General features: G+C 24.5%; 1 protein-coding gene across 1 annotated transcript; it reads left to right on the top strand.

Moving 5' to 3' along the window:
* Positions 1-431: 431 nt before the first annotated feature.
* On the top strand, positions 432-16,977 carry LOC145844103 (dynein axonemal assembly factor 6-like). The gene is made up of 5 exons (XM_082951452.1): positions 432-524; positions 1,036-1,111; positions 3,377-3,476; positions 6,846-7,028; positions 16,373-16,977. The coding sequence occupies exons 1-5, from the start codon at positions 441-443 to the stop codon at positions 16,497-16,499; spliced, it is 570 nt and encodes a 189-aa protein (XP_082807578.1). The 5' UTR covers positions 432-440; the 3' UTR covers positions 16,500-16,977.
* Positions 16,978-21,664: the final 4,687 nt, after the last annotated feature.

Here is a 21,664-nt window from a genome sequence, read left to right as displayed (position 1 = left end):
ACAAACTGTATTTTGTAAGTTATAACAATTGTTTTATTGCTGACACAATTTCTTTTTAATTTAATTTTTATTGCGATATACTGTCTGAAAGTTGTGTAAGAGATTTTTATTGACATCATTATAACTTCTGCAGTAGTCAAAATAAACACATTTCATCTTGTTAAACTGAAGTAACTAATAAAAAGCTGGTTTATTGACTCAAATGCATTTGCTACTAGTTATGTTTAAAGCGCTACAGATTTCACACAACTTGTTTGATTTTAATATTTTTTATGCAGCTAAAATATCAAAAACAAGTGATCAAAATAAAAACTATCAGTTAACCAAATTTTTACTTCTTTTTTTTTTTGCAGAATGTCTATTTTAGTCTGCCCACTAGAATTTTCGCTATCAGTGTTTTTCTAAATACTTGACAAATTTTTTTCAGTGTTGTGATTAAAATGGACGCTTCAAGCTTCAAAGACATAACGTTGCTGAGTGATCTGCTGAGACCTGAACAAGATGACTCGAGCGATGATGAAATGGTAATAGTTATCACTTTTATTAAATAAAATTATAAAGTTATTGCTTTTTTACATGATTTAAAAAACTAGTTATTATGGTTGTTTAAATTATTTGTTTTATTTTTTTCAGTAAAATTAGTTATAAATCATTTTTTAATTATAAATTTTATTTATATATATTTTTAAATATAAATTTAGTTATCACTTTCTTAATTAAGACGTTGTTGTTTCAAAATTTCTAAAAAAAAGATTTTACGACTGTTTGAATTAATATTTTTATTTTTCAGTAAAATTTAGGTATGGTTTTTTTGGCTACCTTCGAAACAAAAAAACATTTTTTTAGTTATAAATTTTATTAAAAAAAAAAGTTATATTTTGATAATCTATTTAGCAAAAAATCTTTCAGTAATTCATACCGCCGTTCGGTGCGGTTTAATGGAAGGTAAATAACCATAAATTTTTATTAATTTTTTTTCTATTTATTTATAAGAACTCCAATGCACTAACTATATTAATCCTAATAAAATTGCAGCCAGAAAGAGGTCCTTCAGCCTTCACTCCGGCCATGATTGGCAGAAACAATGAAAAGGTGAAGCCCTCACCCTACGGTTGGATTTTTACTTTTTTAAACTTTAATGTTAAACGTGGTTATGTTTCAAATGTTTTATACCTGTTAAAATTTTTAATTCAGTTGTTAAAAGTATGAAGTTATGGACTAAACTTTGTTAAGGGCATAGGGGGGGGGGGGGGGTAAACACCCTTTTTTGGTTTTTGATCTTATTTTATATAGTTTTTACTAAGCTACAAGATGCTTTTTACAGATTTAAAAAATTCAAAATATTTTTTGAGATATAGCCGGTCAAAGTCGGAGGCAACAGTAGGATCCTTATGGGAGGCGCAAACTAAAACGGCAAATAACTAGAAATCACTAAAAATCTATCTCCTCCTACGTTTTTTGAGATAACTACCTCAAACTTTCAGGAAGTGTTCCTTGATATATTTAAAAAATTCTGTCGCAAGGAATTTTTTAAAAAATAAAAATTTTATAACAAAAAAACAAAAAAAAAACTGTTTTTTTGTTTATTTTTTATATAAAATTTTTATTTTTTATTTTTTAAAAAATTCCTTGCGACAGAATTTTTTAAATATATCAAGGAACACTTCCTAAAAGTTTGAGGTAGTTATTTCAAAAAACGTAGTAGAAGATAGATTTTTAGTGAAATAGTCTATTTTTGCCGTTTTAGTTTGCGCCTCCCATTAGAAACCTACTGTTGGCTCCGAATTTGACCGGCTATATCTCAAAAATTATTTTGAACTTTTTCAATCTGTAAAAAGCATCTTGTAGCTTAGTAAAAACTATATAAAATAAGATCAAAAACCAAAAAAGGGTGTTTACCCCCCCTATGCCCTTAATAAATACGAAGCTACCATTTTTACACAGCTTGATTCTATTTACAAAGTAAAGTTTGTACTGAATTCTAAACCAATATAGTTAAGGCTATTTAAAAGGAGTTTAAAGAAGGAAATTTTGAAAAATGTCTTGTAAAAATTCCTATTATAAATAGACTTATTTCTCGCGTAAATTTCAGAGGGTTATTTGTTAAATGTTGTTATTTCTACTGGTAAAACTCTGATAAAAGGCAGTGAAGTTTATTAGCTTTAAAAAATGGCCTTAACAACAAGACTTATCCTTTTTTAATCAATTTACTAATTAAGTCTAACATAAAATTTTATGATTATCACCGAACCCCATAAAAGTATCTCATGTGAACATTTGTTATTGAATTATAAAATTCACAAGCGTCAATAATATATTGTAAGAAAACATTCTAGTAGACGTTGCATTATGAATATCTTACTATTTACAAAAAATTCAAAGTGGTAACAGTAGTGATAAATACTTATAATTTAAATTGAACCAGCTGAAGATTAAAGACATTCTTTTTTTGTCTTTATGAAACATATGTTCTGGAATTTTAAAAATTTCATTTTCCTAATAAATTACTTAAAAACCCTTCAAGTGGGCTCTGTAGAAAGTGATTAAGTTTAAATAATCACCTTATTTTCTATATATACATATATATGTATAAAAGTTTACTGTGCTCAACTATAAATAGCAACATTGCTCCTACATATATATGTATATATATATACCTATAGATGTATCTGAATAATGTAACTTGTAAATTTACAAGTATATTTATTATCAGATTAAATGTGTTTGTTTATATAATGTGTTTTTTGTTTAACTTTTGTATCATTGTTTAGGAAAGTGCTTTTAATTTCAAACCGTACTAGCTGAAGATTAAAAACAATTTTTTGTTTTTATCAAGCGTATGTTCTGTTTTTTTTTTTAAATAAAATATTATTTAAAAGCCTTTCACAGGGTTGCCACTTTACCTGGAAAAACCTGGAATTTGACAATTTAGGCAAAAAAAACCTGGAATTTGAGAAATTTTGAAAAAAAAACTGGAATTTTGAACGAAAAACCTGGAATAACCTGGAATTTTAACAATTTTAACATGTTTAGTAGTAAAATTTCGATTTGACTCAAAAAATCTATCATATAGACAAAAAGTTTTTGTCATCATCAACATTTTTATTTGTTTAAAAACAAATTTAAAGTAGCTTTACGGTATCTTTTCAATATCTTTATACTATTTAACACAGTTTCTTAGCTTAAAATTAACTTTAAACTAAAAATAGACCCAAAAACATACTTTTAGAAACCTGGAATAAATTTAGAAAACCTGGAAAAATTTTTGAAAAAACGATTGGCAACCCTGCCTTCAAGTGGGCTCTGTGGAAAGTGATTAAGTTTAAATAATCACATTATTTTCTATATTTTGTTATAATTATTTTACTGTTTACAGAAAAAATGCAAAGTGGTGACACCAATGACATATGGGCAGATCACGAAATACAAGACATGGGCTGGCAAGATGATGAAGATGAAGGAAAAACTACCCCCGAGTTGGTATAATAACTAATTGTTTATTGTTTAAGTTTACGGTAATGATGTTTTTATACCTAACTTCTTCACCTAACTCTGAAGATCCTTTTTTAGGTGAAACCGGGTTAGTAAGGTTGCAATTTTTGTCAATAAATTATTAATTAACTTAGCTCTCTATTTCAAGATTGAGCACTATTATTCATTTGGTTTCCAAATTATACAATGATGTTTTTAGCAATTTTTAAAGTTCGGTTAAAATGTTTTTTTATAAAAGTGTGTTTTACAAATAATTTTTCTTATATTAATCTCTGTATAAAAGTAATGAGCAATATTTTTAACATATATGCTTTTTATATTATCCTTTTTAGCTCTATTTATCCTCATTCTTAATAGGTTTTTCATTTGTTATTTTCAACTATTTTTTTTTGTACACGAAATTATGGTATGCAGAGGTTTTTTCTATGATATAAATAAAAAAATAGTTTAAAAATTACTGCAAAAAGTAAAAAATATATTGAGTGGGTGTACAAAAACGTATGCTTAAAAATATTTGATAAGCTACTTTATAGTTTATTGTGCTGTATAATTTTAAACAAGAATTAATACTTTTCTGCTATACACAAAGCACCTTTATGCTTTTAACTGCTTTTTACGATAAAGTCTGTTTGAAGGTAGTTTTATTGGTTTACTATTGCATTCTCAGAAACTGCTGTTGTAAAACATCTATCATGTTGTAAAAGTTGCATGAAAATGTACGTTAAATTGAAAGCTGGGTTGCGTTTTGGAAAAGCAAATTTTAAAATTTCAAGTTTATTTCAATTAAAACGATATAAAACTGATTTTTTTTTTATTACTTGGTTGAAAATGTTAGACTGTATTAGATACTTGTAATTATTAGACAACTTAAAAGGAATAGAACGTATATATTTCGTCTTTAAAAACTGCTTATTATTAACTACCTAAAATGTTTCATTGAATAGTTTGTGTAAGTAGATTTGAGTATTTGTCAAAGTGATTATCAATATGAAATATGCAGTATAATTAAACTATTAATTTAGCATAAAGATGCATTAAGCATCAATTTTGAAAAAAATGAAAAATAGTACCTGTTTACATAACTGTTAATTTGATAGTTTCTACAAATAGTTCTGAACAAAAACTTGAGTAATTTATTTGTATAATGTTACACATTTTTATTTAATTAATTCATGTGGTTTAATTGTAGGCTTAGTGTGTCCTTTAACTTCAATACATACTTGAACTTACAAAAATTTCGAAAGCTAATTTTCCTTAAATTTTGCAAATTAGTTTTCCAAAACGACATCATAATTATACATTACACGTACTTAATATTGCAAAAAGATTTTATAAATTATACATAGCTGCGTGAAATTAAATTTGCTGATCAAGATAGACATCTTTTCACATCATTAGTTTTTATTGCTGAGTTTTCACGATGTCTGCAAGTTTTTTATTTTTAATTGAGTAAGCAAAGCATGACTTAATTAACCTTGCTAATAATTTTTTGTATTTGGTTTGTTTTGATTACTTTGCAAAGTTTAAATTTTATGACTGTTTTTTACGAGATGACTATGAAGTTTATAATTAACAATGTGATTGCGTTAATAACTTTAAACAGTTTTTTTACATGTGTACAATGTTTTTAGTAAGCCAAAGTTATAAACGTTTTATTGATCATATCTTAAATTTTTAAAAGTTTATAAAGTTTAATAAAGTTTCATTTAATTCTAGTTTACTTGTTGAGGAATGATAAAATATAGTTTAAATTTTGTGTTCAATACTTTTAGTAATAAAAAAAAGTGTAACAAAATTGATAATTCAATATTAAATATGGTAACAAATATATGAATTAAGTAATTGTTAGACGTTTAAAGTATTTTAATACTAATATGGCCGTCAGAGTTTAATTTTAAAAGGGGAATTCTATTTATTTATAATATAGTATAGGTTAACTTAACCTAATAAACATTAATAATACCTAATTAACCGTTAAACTGCTTATGATTATTGCGACAGTTTACTTTTAACTCTATAAAGTGTGTGCTGTAAATATTATAAACTTTTAAATTTTATTAGTATAAAGTAAAGTATGCATAGTAGTTTTTAAATTGAATACACTACAGAAGTTGGATTATAAAAATGTTTATATAACAGTTATTATAGTTATTCTAATACATCTTACTTTTAAGAGCTGACTTTTTAGTTCTTTAATAATTTTCAATATATTTTTTATTGTTAAACACAGTAATGTTGGGAATGTTTAACACTAAAGTTAGTTGTAGTTGTATTATTCTTCGTTAATATAGGTAAGTAGTTAACATTTTAATGCACAGATGTTTTGTTACTTATTGTTATTTCAGCATCGAAAAAAAATTAAGAACTAATCTCAAATACTGGTTTTTGAAAATTAAAAACGCCACGCACAGTATATAGCTTTAGAAAACAGTTATGGATACTAGACTATTAATCAAATACTTTTGTTAAAACAAAAGCTACTACTACCACTGTTTGATAAGTTTTGTTTGTAGTTATGTTTTTATTTTTAATACATGTTAATATTGTATTATTAAAATTATCTTAAATTCATTATGTATAATGAAATTTAGTTTAACAATTATATTTTTTAATATATTTTTAATTTTTTAATATTTATTTCAATTTAATATACATTAATAATATATATAACTTAAGATATTTAGGAAAAAAGTTTGATTAAAAACATTATAATGGTTAAAAATTATTTATAAAAACAGAAGTTATGATTATTGAAAAAATCCATTTTTTAGTAAGTTAAAAAATTTTTTTAGCCATACCTTAAAAAAAGTTTAAATTAATAAAAAAAATAAAAAATTAATGGGGTCAAATTAATAAGACTAAATTTTAATAACATTATTTGCAATATAAAAGAGATAAGTAACAATAACTCAGAATTGTTAGAGTTTTAACTGACGGAATTTGAAATGTCAGAATCTAAACTGTCCTGTGCTGTTTACATCAAAATTTATTAAGTGCAGAAACCTTTAAAATTACACAGACAATTGTTTTAACTTTCAGATAAAAGACCAGGTACAAGCAGAAAGAGTCTTATTAAGATTCTTACTTTTTGAAATGTTTACATAGCTCTGTTTATCTCCAATAGATGCCCTTCTTTTTCCTGGCTTTTTAATTGAAAGAAGGCTTCAAAATATTAAATACAAACTTATTTTCCCAGATACAAGACCGGGTACAAGCAGAAAGAGTTTTATTAAGATTCTTATTTTTTATAATGTTTACACAGCTCTATTTACCTTCAATAGATGCTTTTCTTTTTCCAGGCTTTTCAACTGAAAGAAGGCTTCAAAATATTAAATATAAATTTATTTTCCCAGATACGAGATAAGGTACAAGCAGAAGGTGGGAAGTGAGGACATGTTCCTGGGTATTGGCGGGAAAACGCCCTCTAGTGCCTGTTGTGAGGACATGGTGGTACTTGTTGACATGAAAGATTGCCAGCTGAAAGACGTGGATCTCGATATCAAGGATAACTTGCTGGACTTGAGACATCCTGTATAGTTAGTTTTTAATCTAAATGTAAAAAATATTTTTCTATTAATATGTTGTGGGTCATTGTAAATGATTTTGATGGTTCATATGCAAAAGAAAGTTTTGATTTTGTTTGTCAATTTGACACATTGTGGATCTCGGTATAAAGCAGAACTTGCTGGACTTGAGGCATCCTGTATTGTTAGTTTTTAATTAGCTTTATGTTGTGGACTAGAGTTTTCCAAAATGGGCAGTTTTGGCTATCAAGGTAAATGTTTTGATATTACGATTAATCCTGCAAAGTGAGTTGTTTTGAAATTCAAATAAAAATGTAGACTTGTAAATAATACCTTTGCTGATATGTATGCAAATGAAAATTGTTCTTGATTGTTTATATAACATCTTGTGGACCTTGACATATCAAAGATAACTTGCTTGATTTGAGGCATCTTGTATAATGAGTTGCTTTAAGCAGGTTGGATGCTTATTAGTGATTGAATTTAGAAATACATTTATAAAAAGTACAACACATAAGATTCGTGTTGTATTAAACTATAAATAAAGCTTGAACTTTACATTAAATTGTCTTTGAATTTAAATTAATAAAAAACACATTATGTTAAACACGAGGTACAAACTAGTTATTTCAAGCTTATTTAGAATAATTTTTGCTGTATTATGATAGGTAGGTACGAAGAAAGACATTTTGTTTTATTTAGTTTGTTATATATATGGTGTTTTTGTCTTAGGTAAAGACTTCCTATTTAAAAAGTTTTTACTCGTAAGAATATGGTTTAAAAAATGGTTTGAAATAGTTTATTATTATTTTCTAAAGTATTGGAAAAAATGTCTAAAAGCAAAATTTGCTTAAGAATAAAAAAAAAGAAAAAATATTTTTAAACGTTTAAAAGACTATGAATCAGTAAATTGTTACTCAAAACTGTACTTAAAAAATGCAAGTTCTTAAAGTTCGTTATTTTTTCTTGAATAAAAATCGATATTTATAGTTGATAAGCAAAGATTTAAGAAAAAGTAATTTAATTATACATTCTTTCATTGATTTAAACAGTTACAGTGGTTGAAATTTTCCTTGAGGTTTTAAAAATTTAGGAGAAAATTTTTAATCGTAGCCTGAATACTATAAATGAGTGTTTCTCAAACTTCTGAAAAAATATTTTATTGTTTAAGAGAAACTGTTGCATAGTTAATTACTATATATAGTTTTTTGAAAAAGGATAAATTGTACATCTGTTTTAAAACTATTTTTTTTATTCACCAAACTTTCTGTGTTAAACAAAAAAAAAATCATTCGCACCTTTATCACAGCTTTGTTTAAAATAAGTTTTTTTATATAGTTTTTTTTTACTTTTTAGAAAACTAATTTTGAAACTAGTTGCAGAAGTATTTTGGAAATCATAACTGCTATCAATGATTTAAAGTATCACAAAAGTATTTGAAAAATATTAAAATTAAAAGCTGTGTCTACAATAAATTGTTAGTTATTTCAGTACAAGACAAAGTGATTAGCTTTCAAAATTAGAAAGACAATATAACTTAAAATAAACAATGATTTTATCAAAATATAAATCAATAATTTTTTGGTCTGTTTAAAGTTTAAACTTTGTGTTATTAACCTTAGATACTAGTTAAAGTTTTACTAATTTAATAACTGTAACAACGTTTAAACTTTAAAAGCTAGTGAATATAAAATTAAATAATTAGATAAAAATAAGTGTACAAAAATTAAATAAGAGTACTAGTTTAACCAGCGAACAATAAATAGCAGAAAGTAAGAAAAAAGTTAAAAGCTTATCTAATGATAAAAAGATTTAGTTAAGATATTTAAATACAAGTTGTAACAAGTTATAAACATTTGAAAATTATGTCAGAAATTAAAAATAACTATGTATCGTTTTTTTTTCTAAATTTATTTATACTTAAAAAGTCATGTTTATTTATCTGCAATTTATTTTAATTGTCATGAGTTTACACTAATCAAAAAAACATATTGCAAATGAATAAATTTAATCATTTAATTTATATTATAAAAAATTAAGTAAGTATGTATATTTAAGTTAAAAAGAATTAAATAATAACACGTCTCTTTTTATTTATCTTTAGCAAATATTTAAATTGTTATGAGATTACACTAATTAAAAAACATACTTCAATCAATTCAGATTTCATCTGACACAATTTAAGAAACAATTCAAATATTCCGCATCATACAAATGCAATATACACATATATATATATATATATATATATATATTTGTATTATATTAATGAGCTTTAATGAGTCATTAATTATTTACGCAACCCGTTTATTTGTTTCGACACTTCCTTAAGACTTTTTAGGCTGCTATATGTTTGTTATAATGAGCAATAAGAAGTCAATTTGTTCGCAACATTAAAAACAACTCGAGTTTATTGAAAACTGAAAATTAAGTTGCAGAGTTGAAAAAACTTAAACGGTTTTGCTAAGGCACAGTAGAAAATTGTTATTGTTTTGTGTATAAAATATATAAAGGAAGTAAAGGGTGATGAATATTTTATAATCAATTTGAAAGTTACCACTACGGCCTTTTGCAGTTTGTTGAGAATTCAACCACAATGAGTTACATTGTATTTTTATTGGTTTCGTATTTCGTGTTTAACATGGTTAATTTTTAATTTAATTCTAATTTAACGACTTTTTATTGTAAAGTTTATGTTTTATTTATAGTTGTAGACAACACGAAACGTATGTATTGTACTTTTTATAAAGCTAAATTGAATAAAAGGTTTTTAAAGTAAGTTTTTGATGTTTTGTATTTTAATTTTAAAACTGAATGAAACTGAAATTTTCATTTACAAAAAACATTAACATTTACAAAAAAAAAAAACAAAGTTTAATAAATCAAATAATGTGCGAACTTTTTTAAAGCAACTGCAAATAAATAAATAATTTAGAAAGTAGTCTGCCTTTACAAATTAACAATATAACATTTAAATTCACAATTCAATAAAATCATTGGAAAGTTTATTTTACATCTTTACCCACATTTATAGTTGCCTAGCTTAATTGTACAAAACTATTTCTTTAATATTTTACAGCCGATAAAACGACTCATAATGATCACTAGTTCTATCTATGTTAACACTTTAGAGAAACTTAAACTTTTACAAAAAAAAAATTACTTAAAAAAAAAAAACTTTTTGTACCACATAATCTTCCATTTTTTTGGTAAATATACCAGTTGACAAAACAACGAGGTTTATTAAAATTTAATGTGCACACCATTTATGCTGTTTATCTTACAAAAGATTAAATTGTTGTTTTAAAATTTTGTCCACATTTGCATTTCAAAAATAACTTAACTTGAGTAAATCTACAATAAAACTAAATCTTTGTATGCTCGTTTTCAGCTTGTGTTGTTATTGAAGCACTTGCGTTTTGAACAATTCAATGTTCGATTTGAAATATTGTATTGCTACCATTTAAAATACACACAACCCGCAAACATCAAAAACAATACGCACCGAAAAAAAAACATGTTTTGATGCCGCAACAATTTCGAATTCAACCCATTATTGCGTCACTATCCGTTGTTATTGCTCTTAAACGGTTACGAACGACGTCAAAGCGGCTCTTACTTACTACTATGCGATCTCCGCATTACTTATTAATGAAAAATTTCACCTCTGACATTATGGCGGGTCTAACCGGTCGACTATCTACTGGCTGATCAAGTCTTAAAGAATACATTAGCGGTTTTAATTCTTTTGTTGGCTCTTTTATCATTTTTTCCGAAGCAGCTCGTTTTTGTTTAGCTTTTTCTAATCTGATACTGCCACAAAAGACGTGTTACGCACTTTGAGGGTGTTTTGCTGGTTTTGTCGTTTTGTCGTCAGCATGAATACTGAAATATGCGCAGAGCAGTTTTGTGTTAACAGCTTGTTATTAATTCTTTTGTATTTTTAGTTTTTGTCTTTTTTTATCTAGAAAGTTTCGATAATGTAACAAAGAGCGTAATGTAGAATTTGACGCATTTTAGGGGTCTTTTTGCTGTTTTTTTTAGTATTTTTTTGTACAGTTTATTAGATTATGTGCGTAAAATAGCTTTGTGTTTTTAGTAGCAAATTTTAAGGTTTCATGTATGATAAAATATGTAGACAAAAATTTTACCCTAGGCTGTAAATTCCATGGTTTCTATGCTGATTTTAAATAAAATGTTTTACAATTATACATTGTCTGGAATTTTGAAATACACTTTTAAGTTTTGGTGTATTTCATAAATAAACACTATAAAACTAAATATAAAAGACAATTTTAAAAATAAACTTCATGTTAGTACCTAGAAGATTTAAGTTTTAAAATTCCTTAGATATAAATTAAAAGAGTTTGTTTGTTACAAAAAATGTTCTAAACTTTGAAATTTTTTTCAAATGTCAGCGCAAACCAACAATGAAAAACTGTCAATTACTTTGTTACATATCTTGATACATTTACCTTTTAGATTTGAAAAAAAAAACATCAAGACTGGTATGATAATTGAAACGAAACAAGCAAATTTTTCATGTTAAATTTCGCTTTTAATTAACCCGAATAAGTATCTATAGGCGCCCATACATAAAAAATGCCAATATTTTCTACCTCCAGGTCACAAAATTCGTGATTTAATGGAATTTTTAAATTAAGAAACTCATAATTTTCTTGCATAATTGAAATTTGTTGTATTATAACGACATATACGATTATTATAAGAGTATGACTCATTTTGTTATACGTAAACAACAAAACATTCTCATTAGACGTTGTTTTTTACGTTTCTTTGCTTAGAATTATTATTTTTAAAATATATTTTATTATAAAACATTACTTTCAAAATGACTTATAATACAAAAACGTTTACATGTTAGTTAATGGAACTCTGTTTTAAGCCTTTGTAATGTCAAAATTAAGAAAAAAGTTTTGTCTGTGATGACAAATAATTATGAATTTATATATAACTGTAATTGAATGTGAAAGGTTAATTTAATTATAAGGAAGCACGTAATTAAAATTTTTTTATGCTATGAAAATTTTTAAATGTGTAAAACAATTAGCAGTTGCTCTGCTTATAATAAAACATTCAAAACTGAGTTCCAAAAATAAATTTAAATCGGAAATTGAATTTTTTTTAATGTGTTTTGGTGCATATTTTCTATGGTATGAATTGTAGTTGAGTTTTAGAAAACAATGTTTATTGTAAGTTTTATATGTTTTATTTAATTATGAGTACTACAAACACAAAATTTAAAAGGTAGTATGGTCTACTAAAGTTTTAATTTTTAAATAATTAACTTTTAAAATTTTTAAGAAAATATTAGTTTTTCTAAAAAAAAGTTTTAGCTACCAGAGTAAAAAAAGAAACTATTTATTTAAAATTTTTATTTTTGAGTATCGAAAAAAAAATCTATATCACTATGTTTATAACTGTAACTGGCTGTAAAGGATAGTTTAATTAAGAGGAAGTTTGTAATTAAAAATTTATAAAAAGCATTTTTATGCTATGTGATTGATAAAATGCGTGTAATAATTAATAGTTGGTTTGCATAAATCAAATATTTTTAAATTATATTATTAAAAATAGTTTCAAAACGGAAATAAAAAAGTTTTTATGGAATTTAAATGTATTTTAGTGGATATTTTCTATGGTAATAGTTATTTTTAATTTTTGTGTAACTATGTTTAATGTAAGTTTTATATACTTTAATTAGTAAAGAATACTACGAACACACAATTTTAAAAGTTCGGATATCTAAAGCTGTATTATTTAACAATTAACTTTTAAACTATTGAGAAAATATTAAGTTTTATTAAAAAAGATAGTTAATAGAGTAAAAAAATGTATGAACTTATTTAAAAAATTTTGTTTTTTATTATCAGAAAAATAAATCATAAGAAACAACTTTATGAACTTCTTTGTAAGTTTTTAAACAAAACATTTACTAAAAAATTCAAACAAAATTTAAAAGATAAAACTGCAGCTTCTAGTTTATATACAGACTTATTATTTTAATAAATAGTTTTTGTTTTGGTTTTTTGTTGGTGAAAAAATAATTTTCAAAAATTTGTTTATACATTTTTATAAACCAAAATACTTTAACAATAAACAAAAACATTATTTATTAACAGTTTATGTTGTTTTAAGTTTTTGTATTTCAAAACAAACATAATTGTTTCTAATTTCAAAACAACTATTATCATTCTTAAAATACTTTACTTCAAACGCGCGACCACTCAAAATCCCCAAAACAATTTTTTCCAACAACTCTTATTAATTTCACTGATATTCAAACTTCCATTAAAGCAAAATGTAATAAATCTTCCATTAAACAATCCGATATTTATTCATTTAATTCCATCAATTTAACTCCTAATGCGTTCTAAACAACGTCAATTGCTGCATCCGCATATTAATTTTACGAAAAAGTAGCTACTTTTAGGGAAAGCGGAAAATTTCACCCTCAAACGGCTTTTCTCAATATTTTGAGCGATATTCTTGGAAGGATATATTGACGGCAGAAGTGCGCGGTGTGTAAGAGAGTTGCAAAACAATCAATGAAAACTTTCTGCCTTTTGTTTCACTTTGAACACGTTAACGTTTACAATATTGCTTAAGTTGTGTTTTTTTGTGTTTGCAAACGTGTGTGTTTGTCTTGAGGGTTTGTGATTTTCTTTTTAAGTTGTAAATGTTTTGTGCATGTTGTTTGCAATTGCTGGTTTTAATTTGTGATCTTCTTATAATTTTTTATATCGCCCGTAGTGAATAGTTTTGAAAATAACAGTGCAATATATCAAAGTTAGACTAAAAAATTTATTTTCTTTAAAAAATGTACTTTTAATTACAAGAATTTTACTTTTCAAGGTTATAGATATTATGTATTACGAAGTATACTAAATATTTTATGAAAAAAATTAAATCAAACAATAAAATTTTAAACTACCTTTTTACAAAAAAAATATAAATTATAAGATAGTTTTTATAAGAGTAGCAACTTTTAGGTTGATCGTTTAATAAATGAGTTTTCAATAACTTGCCAAACTTCTAATGATATACATCTGTAAAAACATCAGTATATTTTTATAACCCAACTAAGTAAATTAGCTGTTATTTTATGTATGAGAATTTTTATAGTTTTATATTTTATCAAACGATTTTAAAATAAAAATAAACGTTTTTAATGTTTTTGTTATACTTAAAAAAATTTAATTCCTATATTTCCACAATGTTTACAGTTGTATATAGTTTAATCTTAAAGAAGTTAAAAGATTTAAAATCCATGTATTTAGTTTATTTCATTTGTTTTATAAGCTTATTTTTTTATATGCCTTAATTAAGAATATTAAAAATTGTAACGTTTTCCTAAAATTTAATCAAAGTGCGTTTTTGTAACTTATATTGCTTTAATAGTTTCAAAATAACTAAACCTTTCAATTTTTTTACAGCATTATGTTTCAATGATAGTCAAACCAGCTTGAGTTTTTCGAACATTTTTTTTTCTTGGCACACATACAGTGCTTTTTACCACGAAATATCGCAAAGCACCCCTGCATAATTGCAATAACTTGAAGTTTTTTAGGTTTACCAGTTGTTAATCAAATTATTTCCTACACTTGTAATGTTGAGAGTACAGTCTTGGCTACTCAGGTCGAAAGTATGATTTACATAACCCAAGAATTATAAAAGCTTAATTTATAACTCTTACATGGAAAAAAACATTTGAACTTGGTCACTAAATATAGTCAAATGGAAACTATAGTAGAACTTTGTATATTTATTTAAATTACTAAAAGGTGAAATGAAAGTTGTTGAATTTTGAAGTTGTTTAAAGTTCAGCAAACAATTTGTAGTGTATTTGACTTAAATACTGACTTATAAACTTTCATTTACTGTTAAGTGAAGGTATTTTTGTTAAGTTAAAATAAGACTTTAAAAATCGTATTGGTAGCGAAGATTAATCTAATATAACCATGTTGTTATTTGAACACATTAATTTTTCTTTTTAACCACGCTTTTACTTTAAACTTTTTTGTAAACATTTCAGCAAACGTTAGTGCAGTTCATCAGTTCAGAACTCGTCAAGTGAGCAAAAAACAAACAAATTTGTTAGATTGTTATTTTCAAAGATACATTAGTGCTTGCTGTTTAGTTGGCAAAAGTGTTGTCACTCGCATTTAGCTGTCTACCTTAAAAGCAACCCGATTGTCGTTAGCTTCGAATAAATGTTTTACACTTTCTCAATATTGCATAAAATTGAAATACTTTTAAATTAAGTTTTCAGTTTTGTAGGCTACATGTGTTTATAGACTACAAATGTTATGTTTTTTTTAAGGCTATTTATGTTCCCAAAAAAAGTGTCTGCATAAGATGTCTTTGAGTAATGAGATCTAAATGAATTTTTTCAGTTTTCTTCGAAATATATGTACTCGATTCTTTTTAAATTTCAAAAATAAGATTCTTTTTTTTTTGTTAAAATGTGAAAAAAATACTGTGCTCATTAGATCACTACTGAAATTAGAACATCTACTGAAAAGCAAATACTGTTTTTATGATTCAGTTGTTTATGTATTGGTATTAAATATGATGAAAAGTATCAAAAAAATTAGTTTACACAAACTATAATAAGAAATAAACCTACCTAAAGGTATTTTTATAACTCATCAATAACTTCTTTGCAAAGTAATAAGTTTGTTACAAATAAGTGTGTTAAATGTTTATGAAATACAGCATACATTTTTATCTAGGTTTTAAGTTTGTTTAAATTATACTTGATTATAATTTTTCACACAGTTGCTTGCACTTACCCCATAAAAACTATGAAACTTCGCTTTTAAAATAAAATAATTCAATTGGAATCTTTTACTCTTAAAAAAACTAGTTTCCCAAAAAAAAATTGTGCTCTTTTGAAAATTATACTAACAAGTTGATAATAATATTTCCAAACAGTCGCTTGCACTTACCCTTACCCCATAAGAGCTACAAAAACTATGAAACTTCGCTTTTAAAATAAAGTAATTCAAGTAGAATCTTTAACTCTTAAAAAAACTAGTTTCTCAAAAAAAATTCCGTGCTTTTTTGAAAATTATACTAACAAGTTGATAATAATATTTCCAAACAGTCGCTTGCACTTACCCCTACCCCAATCTGTTGACTCGAAATAGCAAATTGTTACAAAAAATAATAATCTAGTCAACACTTTTTCATCTAATACTTTTTCAGAGTCCTAGCAAGTTGTTATTTTCCCACAGTTTGGTAAACACTTATCAACGAAACTCCATTTTTCCAAGTTACGAAATTACACTTAATTATTTAGTTTTATTTATATTTACTTGATAATATTTTAGTCGCTTGCACCTCCCCCTGCCCCATCCCGTTGACCCGAAGTTGAGCAAAGCTGAATGGTTGAGCAACAAGTCGCAACTGAGAGTCACACTAAGGATGAAGCGGGAGTACGACTTCATCAACTTTTAAACTTTAATTGAGTTTAACTTTATATGTAGCTGTGACTTTATCAATTTTCAGAAGTTTTTTGATATTTTTATTTATAGCTGTGGTCTCACAAAAACGTGCTCTTAACAAAAAACTGTGATTTATTTTTATATTTGGTATTAAAAAAACTTTGCACTTCATTGAAACACTTAAAACTGTGATTTATTTTTAATTTTTTAACATTAAAAAAACACTGAAATACTGTGATGTAACTGGTTTATTTTTAGTTTTTTTAACATTAAAAAGAAACTTTGCACCAACAAACACTGTAACTTTTTGTTTTCTATTTATGTTTATAGCGAACTTTCCTAAAAGGTGAAATAAAAGTTTATATCGCTTTCTATTTAGCTGCAAACTTTTTATTATCGATTATCTGCGAACAACACAGGCAGCTTGTGTAAAATCGAACAAATGTTTTTAAAACCGAACACAATTGATCTTTCAGACAATATTTATTGTTTATTTTTAGAACCGTTAAGCTAGAAGTTTAAAAAATTTGATGGTATTTTTAATAAAACAAAAGTTTTTGTATTAGGTATTGTTTTATAAGTTATATATCTTTGCGACGAAAAATTGTTTGTTTAAAAAAAAAAATCTTTACTGTTTTTATCTGTCGTAGTTGTAAAAGTTTTTTTTGTAAATTAGTCATTTACTTTTATATTTATAATCGTTATTAGTTTTAAATTTTTAACAATCTAATTTATTATTTGCTAGTTCCATTTGTTTAACAAACACACATTAGTTTTAGAAAATACCGAACAAAAAGAAAAGAAAGTTAATCGAAAAAAAAACTTTGAAATTAAAGTATTTGAGCTGAACCAAAAAAGAATTCCCGAACAAAATCTTACATTACTACTTTATTTTTGTTTTTACTTAATTCCAAAAAAAAAAAAAATTATACAAACTTTATATACGCTTTTATTTAACTAGATAAACTTATGGTAAAAGTTTTAATTAATTCAAATACTGGTACTGGAATTAATTTTTTTAAAGCTGTTCTAAGAAGTAAGTATTTTAAAACTTGTTGAGCTTTAAATGTTGAATTGAACGACAAAAAAAAGTTAGGCTCAAAGACCTGGTACACGAAAAACCTTTCGGTTATCGAGTCGTAAACCACAGACACAGTTTAATGTTATGTCCATTACATATGTTAGACATTGATATTTTAGAAAACTGTTTTAAAATGTAAGATTATATTAATGATAATACTAAACTTTATTATTCTTTAAAAATTCATATTAATTAAGATATAATGTAATTAGACTAATTTTTATCAATTTGAAAACAACTTTATTTAGCTTAAATGAGAAGATCTTTACTATGAATAAGCTCCAAGAAATGATGTTTCAAGCTTGATTTTTACAGACTATAAAAGTTGTTGAAAGTATAATTGCAAAGTCGTTTATGTTATGTAACTAAATATTTTTGATTGTACTTAAAAATACTAGCAATAAAAGTACTTTAAGTAAAATTATGATTAATTTATACAAATTACTTTAGTATACAATAAACATTTTTAATAATCTACATGAAACTGAAAAATATGATTTTAATTTATTGAGGAAGTTTAAAATATATCACTTTGTTTTTATAAAAGACGAGTAATAACTTAACCTAGACTACAATCCAAAAATACTAATTTATATTGTTGAGTTCATATATAAGATCTCTTGTTTTACAAGTAATTATTTCTAAAATTACATTGAGTTATAAATTTCTCATGATTTTTTTTTTGTAAGAAAGTTTTATCATTAAGAGTCTGTTATGTCAGTTATTGAACATTAGAAAAAAAAGTTTTCAGTATATATATATTTCTTAATATTTCTTGGTGCTTTATAACAATCTAGGTATAATTTTTTTGTATATATATATTTCTAATATTCTAGATAAAAGTTTGTAGACAAATGAAAAAAAGATTATGTTGAAGTACAATGAACTTTTATGATTTATTGATTGTATTTATACCGCAAATATGAGATACAAAACTAAACTAACCTTAACTCGTGTTCTTAGAATTAATTCAAAAAATTAAATTTAGTTGGGATTTTCTTTGGGGTATAACTGTTATAGTTTTTACTATTTTTATTTTATCAACTTTCAAACTCATAAATTTTCTTGTATATAACATTTTACTCTCACATAAAACAATTTTAGAGGGCGTAGTCTATGATAGAACGGAAAAGATTTATAATGACAATAGTGTTTAACTTGAAATTTAAAATACTTTTTTTAATAAATTCTACAAAAAACGTACTGTGTACTAATTTCATAAAATTATTTTTAATAGTACAGTTTTATATTCTTGCTTTTAAACAAAGACTTTGCAAATAACTCTCAAAATATAAAAAATTTGAGTATTTAAAGTACTTAAAAGTAAAAGATAATAAAAATTGGGTTAACAAAGTCATGAATCTTTTGTCATTTTTAGTGTTTCAACGTATAAAAACCTATTAAATCTACTAATATTCAATATACATAAACAGTCTACTATTACTTTGGCAGCCCTACTGTTGTTAATTTCCGTGAAAAAATCACATTCTCTATTTTTACAACTTTGTAAAAACCTTATGTATCATCAAGACTGTGGTACAAACAAATTAAGGTATATTATTTTTACATCTAACACAAAATATATCTAATACTTTAGTGTAATTATCATAATTCTTAGGTTTAAACTTGTTTAAAAAAATAATTTTATATAAATTAAAAACTTATAAAAAATTTTTAACGGCAAAACTAACTTTTAAATCTTATAATATCAGGATCAAATTTTAGTGGTTCTAATAGCACATTGTGCTAATTGTAATAGGTAGTAGTAGTTTAAGTTGAAAAATTAAAAAAAAAGTTTTAAAGCTGAGAAATTGCTTGTTAAAAACTAACACGTTCTAATACTTAAAAGTTGATAAACTTAAATAACTTATTTAAATTTTTGTCAAGTTCGAGTTTTGTGCAAAAGTAAAAGTTGAAACTATTTGATGTTTTCCTTGACTAATTAAATTGTTTTTGTAAGATTTCGTAAGTTGTTTTTAACAACATAAATCAGTTTCTGAAGGTTTACTAAGACATAAAAGACTTTTGGCTGATTTAATTTGTTATTTAATTCATTTAATTAACATATTTTACTTTAATCTGTTTTATTAAAAGTGCCAATGCTATTAATGACTGTAATAAAATATTTCACATCAATATATCATTTTTTTACATACTCTTCATGTCCCAAAAGAAAGAAACAAAGTTAAACTGGTTTTGATACTAAATTGTCTTAAAAAATAATATTTTTTATTTTTTTTTATTTTACAGACCTTTTTCTACTAAAAGCATAAATATTTTTTGAAAAATAAAAGCATAAAGTAAGTTTAGTTTGCTTTTATTTATTTATAACAAACTACTATGACTAACAGTATTTTAGATCTAAATATAAAACATTATACTTTTTATATTAAAAGAATGAGAAACTGTAAGTTTTTGATTTATATATATTTTCTATCATATTTTTATTCTTCTTTGTGTATTCGTTTTTGTCAAAACAATACACCGTTTTAATTTAAAAATAAGATTTGAAAAAGATTACCAAATTATATATAGATCTATATCAAAGAAATATCTCTATAGAATGTTTTTAAGAAACTAACGTCAACAAAAACAATAGGCGACACTTTTTACAGTATTTATACTTGTAGTTTGTTAAAATTTTGTTTGTATCAGTAGAGCTATACGATATAACAACAAAATTTATCATAAAAATAAAGCTAAGAACAATTTCAAAGATTTACTTGAAAGAAATTCATCATCATAACAAATTTAACAACTGTTAGAAGCTGGTTTATTGTAAAAACTAAACAGTAATTTTTTTGAACATTGAAATTTGATTCAATAACTAACAGTTTTTTAAGGTAAGCAAGCTTTTATTTTATTCACGAAATACTAAAGACTAAAATAATAACTAAAATAGTTTAAAAATTGATAAATAAAAAATAGTAAAAACTGTAACAGTAATACCGAAAAATAGTTCCAACTAAATTTAGTATTAGAAACTTAATCCGAGTTAAGGTTAGTTAAATTTTGTATTTCATACTTTCGGCATAAACACAATCAATAAATCATCAAAGTTCATTGTACTACTATATAAATTTTTTTTCACATAATTACAAACTTTTATCTAGAATATTATAAAGATCTATACAAAAAAATATCGACCTAGATTGTTATAAAGCACCAAGAAGTATTAAGAAAATCTAAACACTAAAAACTTATTGAAAGTATTTTTTTCTAAACCCAATAACTGACATAACGAAATTTTAATGATAAAAATTTCCTTAAAAAAGTTTCATGAGAAATTTACACCTAATTGTAATTTTAAAAATAATTCCTTGTAAAACAAGAGATTTTATATAGGAACTCAATAATATAAATTAGTATTTTTGGTTTGTAGTCTAATTTTTAACCATTTATCAGAAATAATAAGTTATTATCGTTATTTATTAAAAACGAATTGATATATTTCATAATGATGAATGTTTGTTTAATTATTGTAAGTTATTGGTTTGTTTACTGGTACATATAGTTTGTTTTTACAGAAAATACATATTTATCTTAAAATCTTTGTCTTCTATTCTTTGGAGTATTTATATTTTTCAGTACTCCGTAAAGTTGTGTTATTAGTTTAACGTAGAGAAATGTCGTTGATGGTAAGTATATATTATACACGTTGCTTTTAGACAACTGTTCAAATTGATGTTGTTAAGTATTAACTTACATAAATCTACTTGTTATCTTTTACTAAGAAAGAATAAATACTCCAATAAGACTATTTAACCTTTGGACAACTTATTGCGAAAACTAACATAAAAAACGGAAGCATAAAACATATAGCTAAAATCTGTTAAAATTTTTTAAGTGTGTTTTAATAATTTTAAATCATAAACAATATGAAGAGTATGTTTTTGAAATTCAATAAACAGTAGAGAGCAATTAAAACTATGAAAAACAAAGAAAATTTCTCTAGAAAGTCTTATTTTATACAGTTTTTTAAAACAAAAAAAAAAGTTAATGAGTTTTCATGTGATTTTTTCTAGAAAACTTTTAGTGTAATTGTAGTAATTATCTAATACTTTAATTTGTTTAACAACCAGAGCGAAAAAAAAAAT

This window comes from Thalia democratica, chromosome 9 (assembly GCF_965202585.1).
Source record: "Thalia democratica chromosome 9, ktThaDemo2.hap1.1, whole genome shotgun sequence".
NCBI lineage: Eukaryota > Metazoa > Chordata > Thaliacea > Salpida > Salpidae > Thalia > Thalia democratica.
This window is presented reverse-complemented; position numbering and strand designations above follow the sequence as displayed.

What these genes read in the sequence shown, in the direction of transcription:
- LOC145844103 (XM_082951452.1), top strand. Translation starts at nt 441, where the DNA reads ATGGACGCTTCAAGCTTCAAAGACATAACGTTGCTGAGTGATCTGCTG. An exon ending in GGTGAAGCCCTCACCCTACG is followed by an intron (nt 1,112 to 3,376) that starts GTTGGATTTTTA and finishes TACTGTTTACAG; the next exon opens with AAAAAATGCAAAGTGGTGAC. An exon ending in GACTTGAGACATCCTGTATA is followed by an intron (nt 7,029 to 16,372) that starts GTTAGTTTTTAA and finishes ATAATATTTTAG; the next exon opens with TCGCTTGCACCTCCCCCTGC.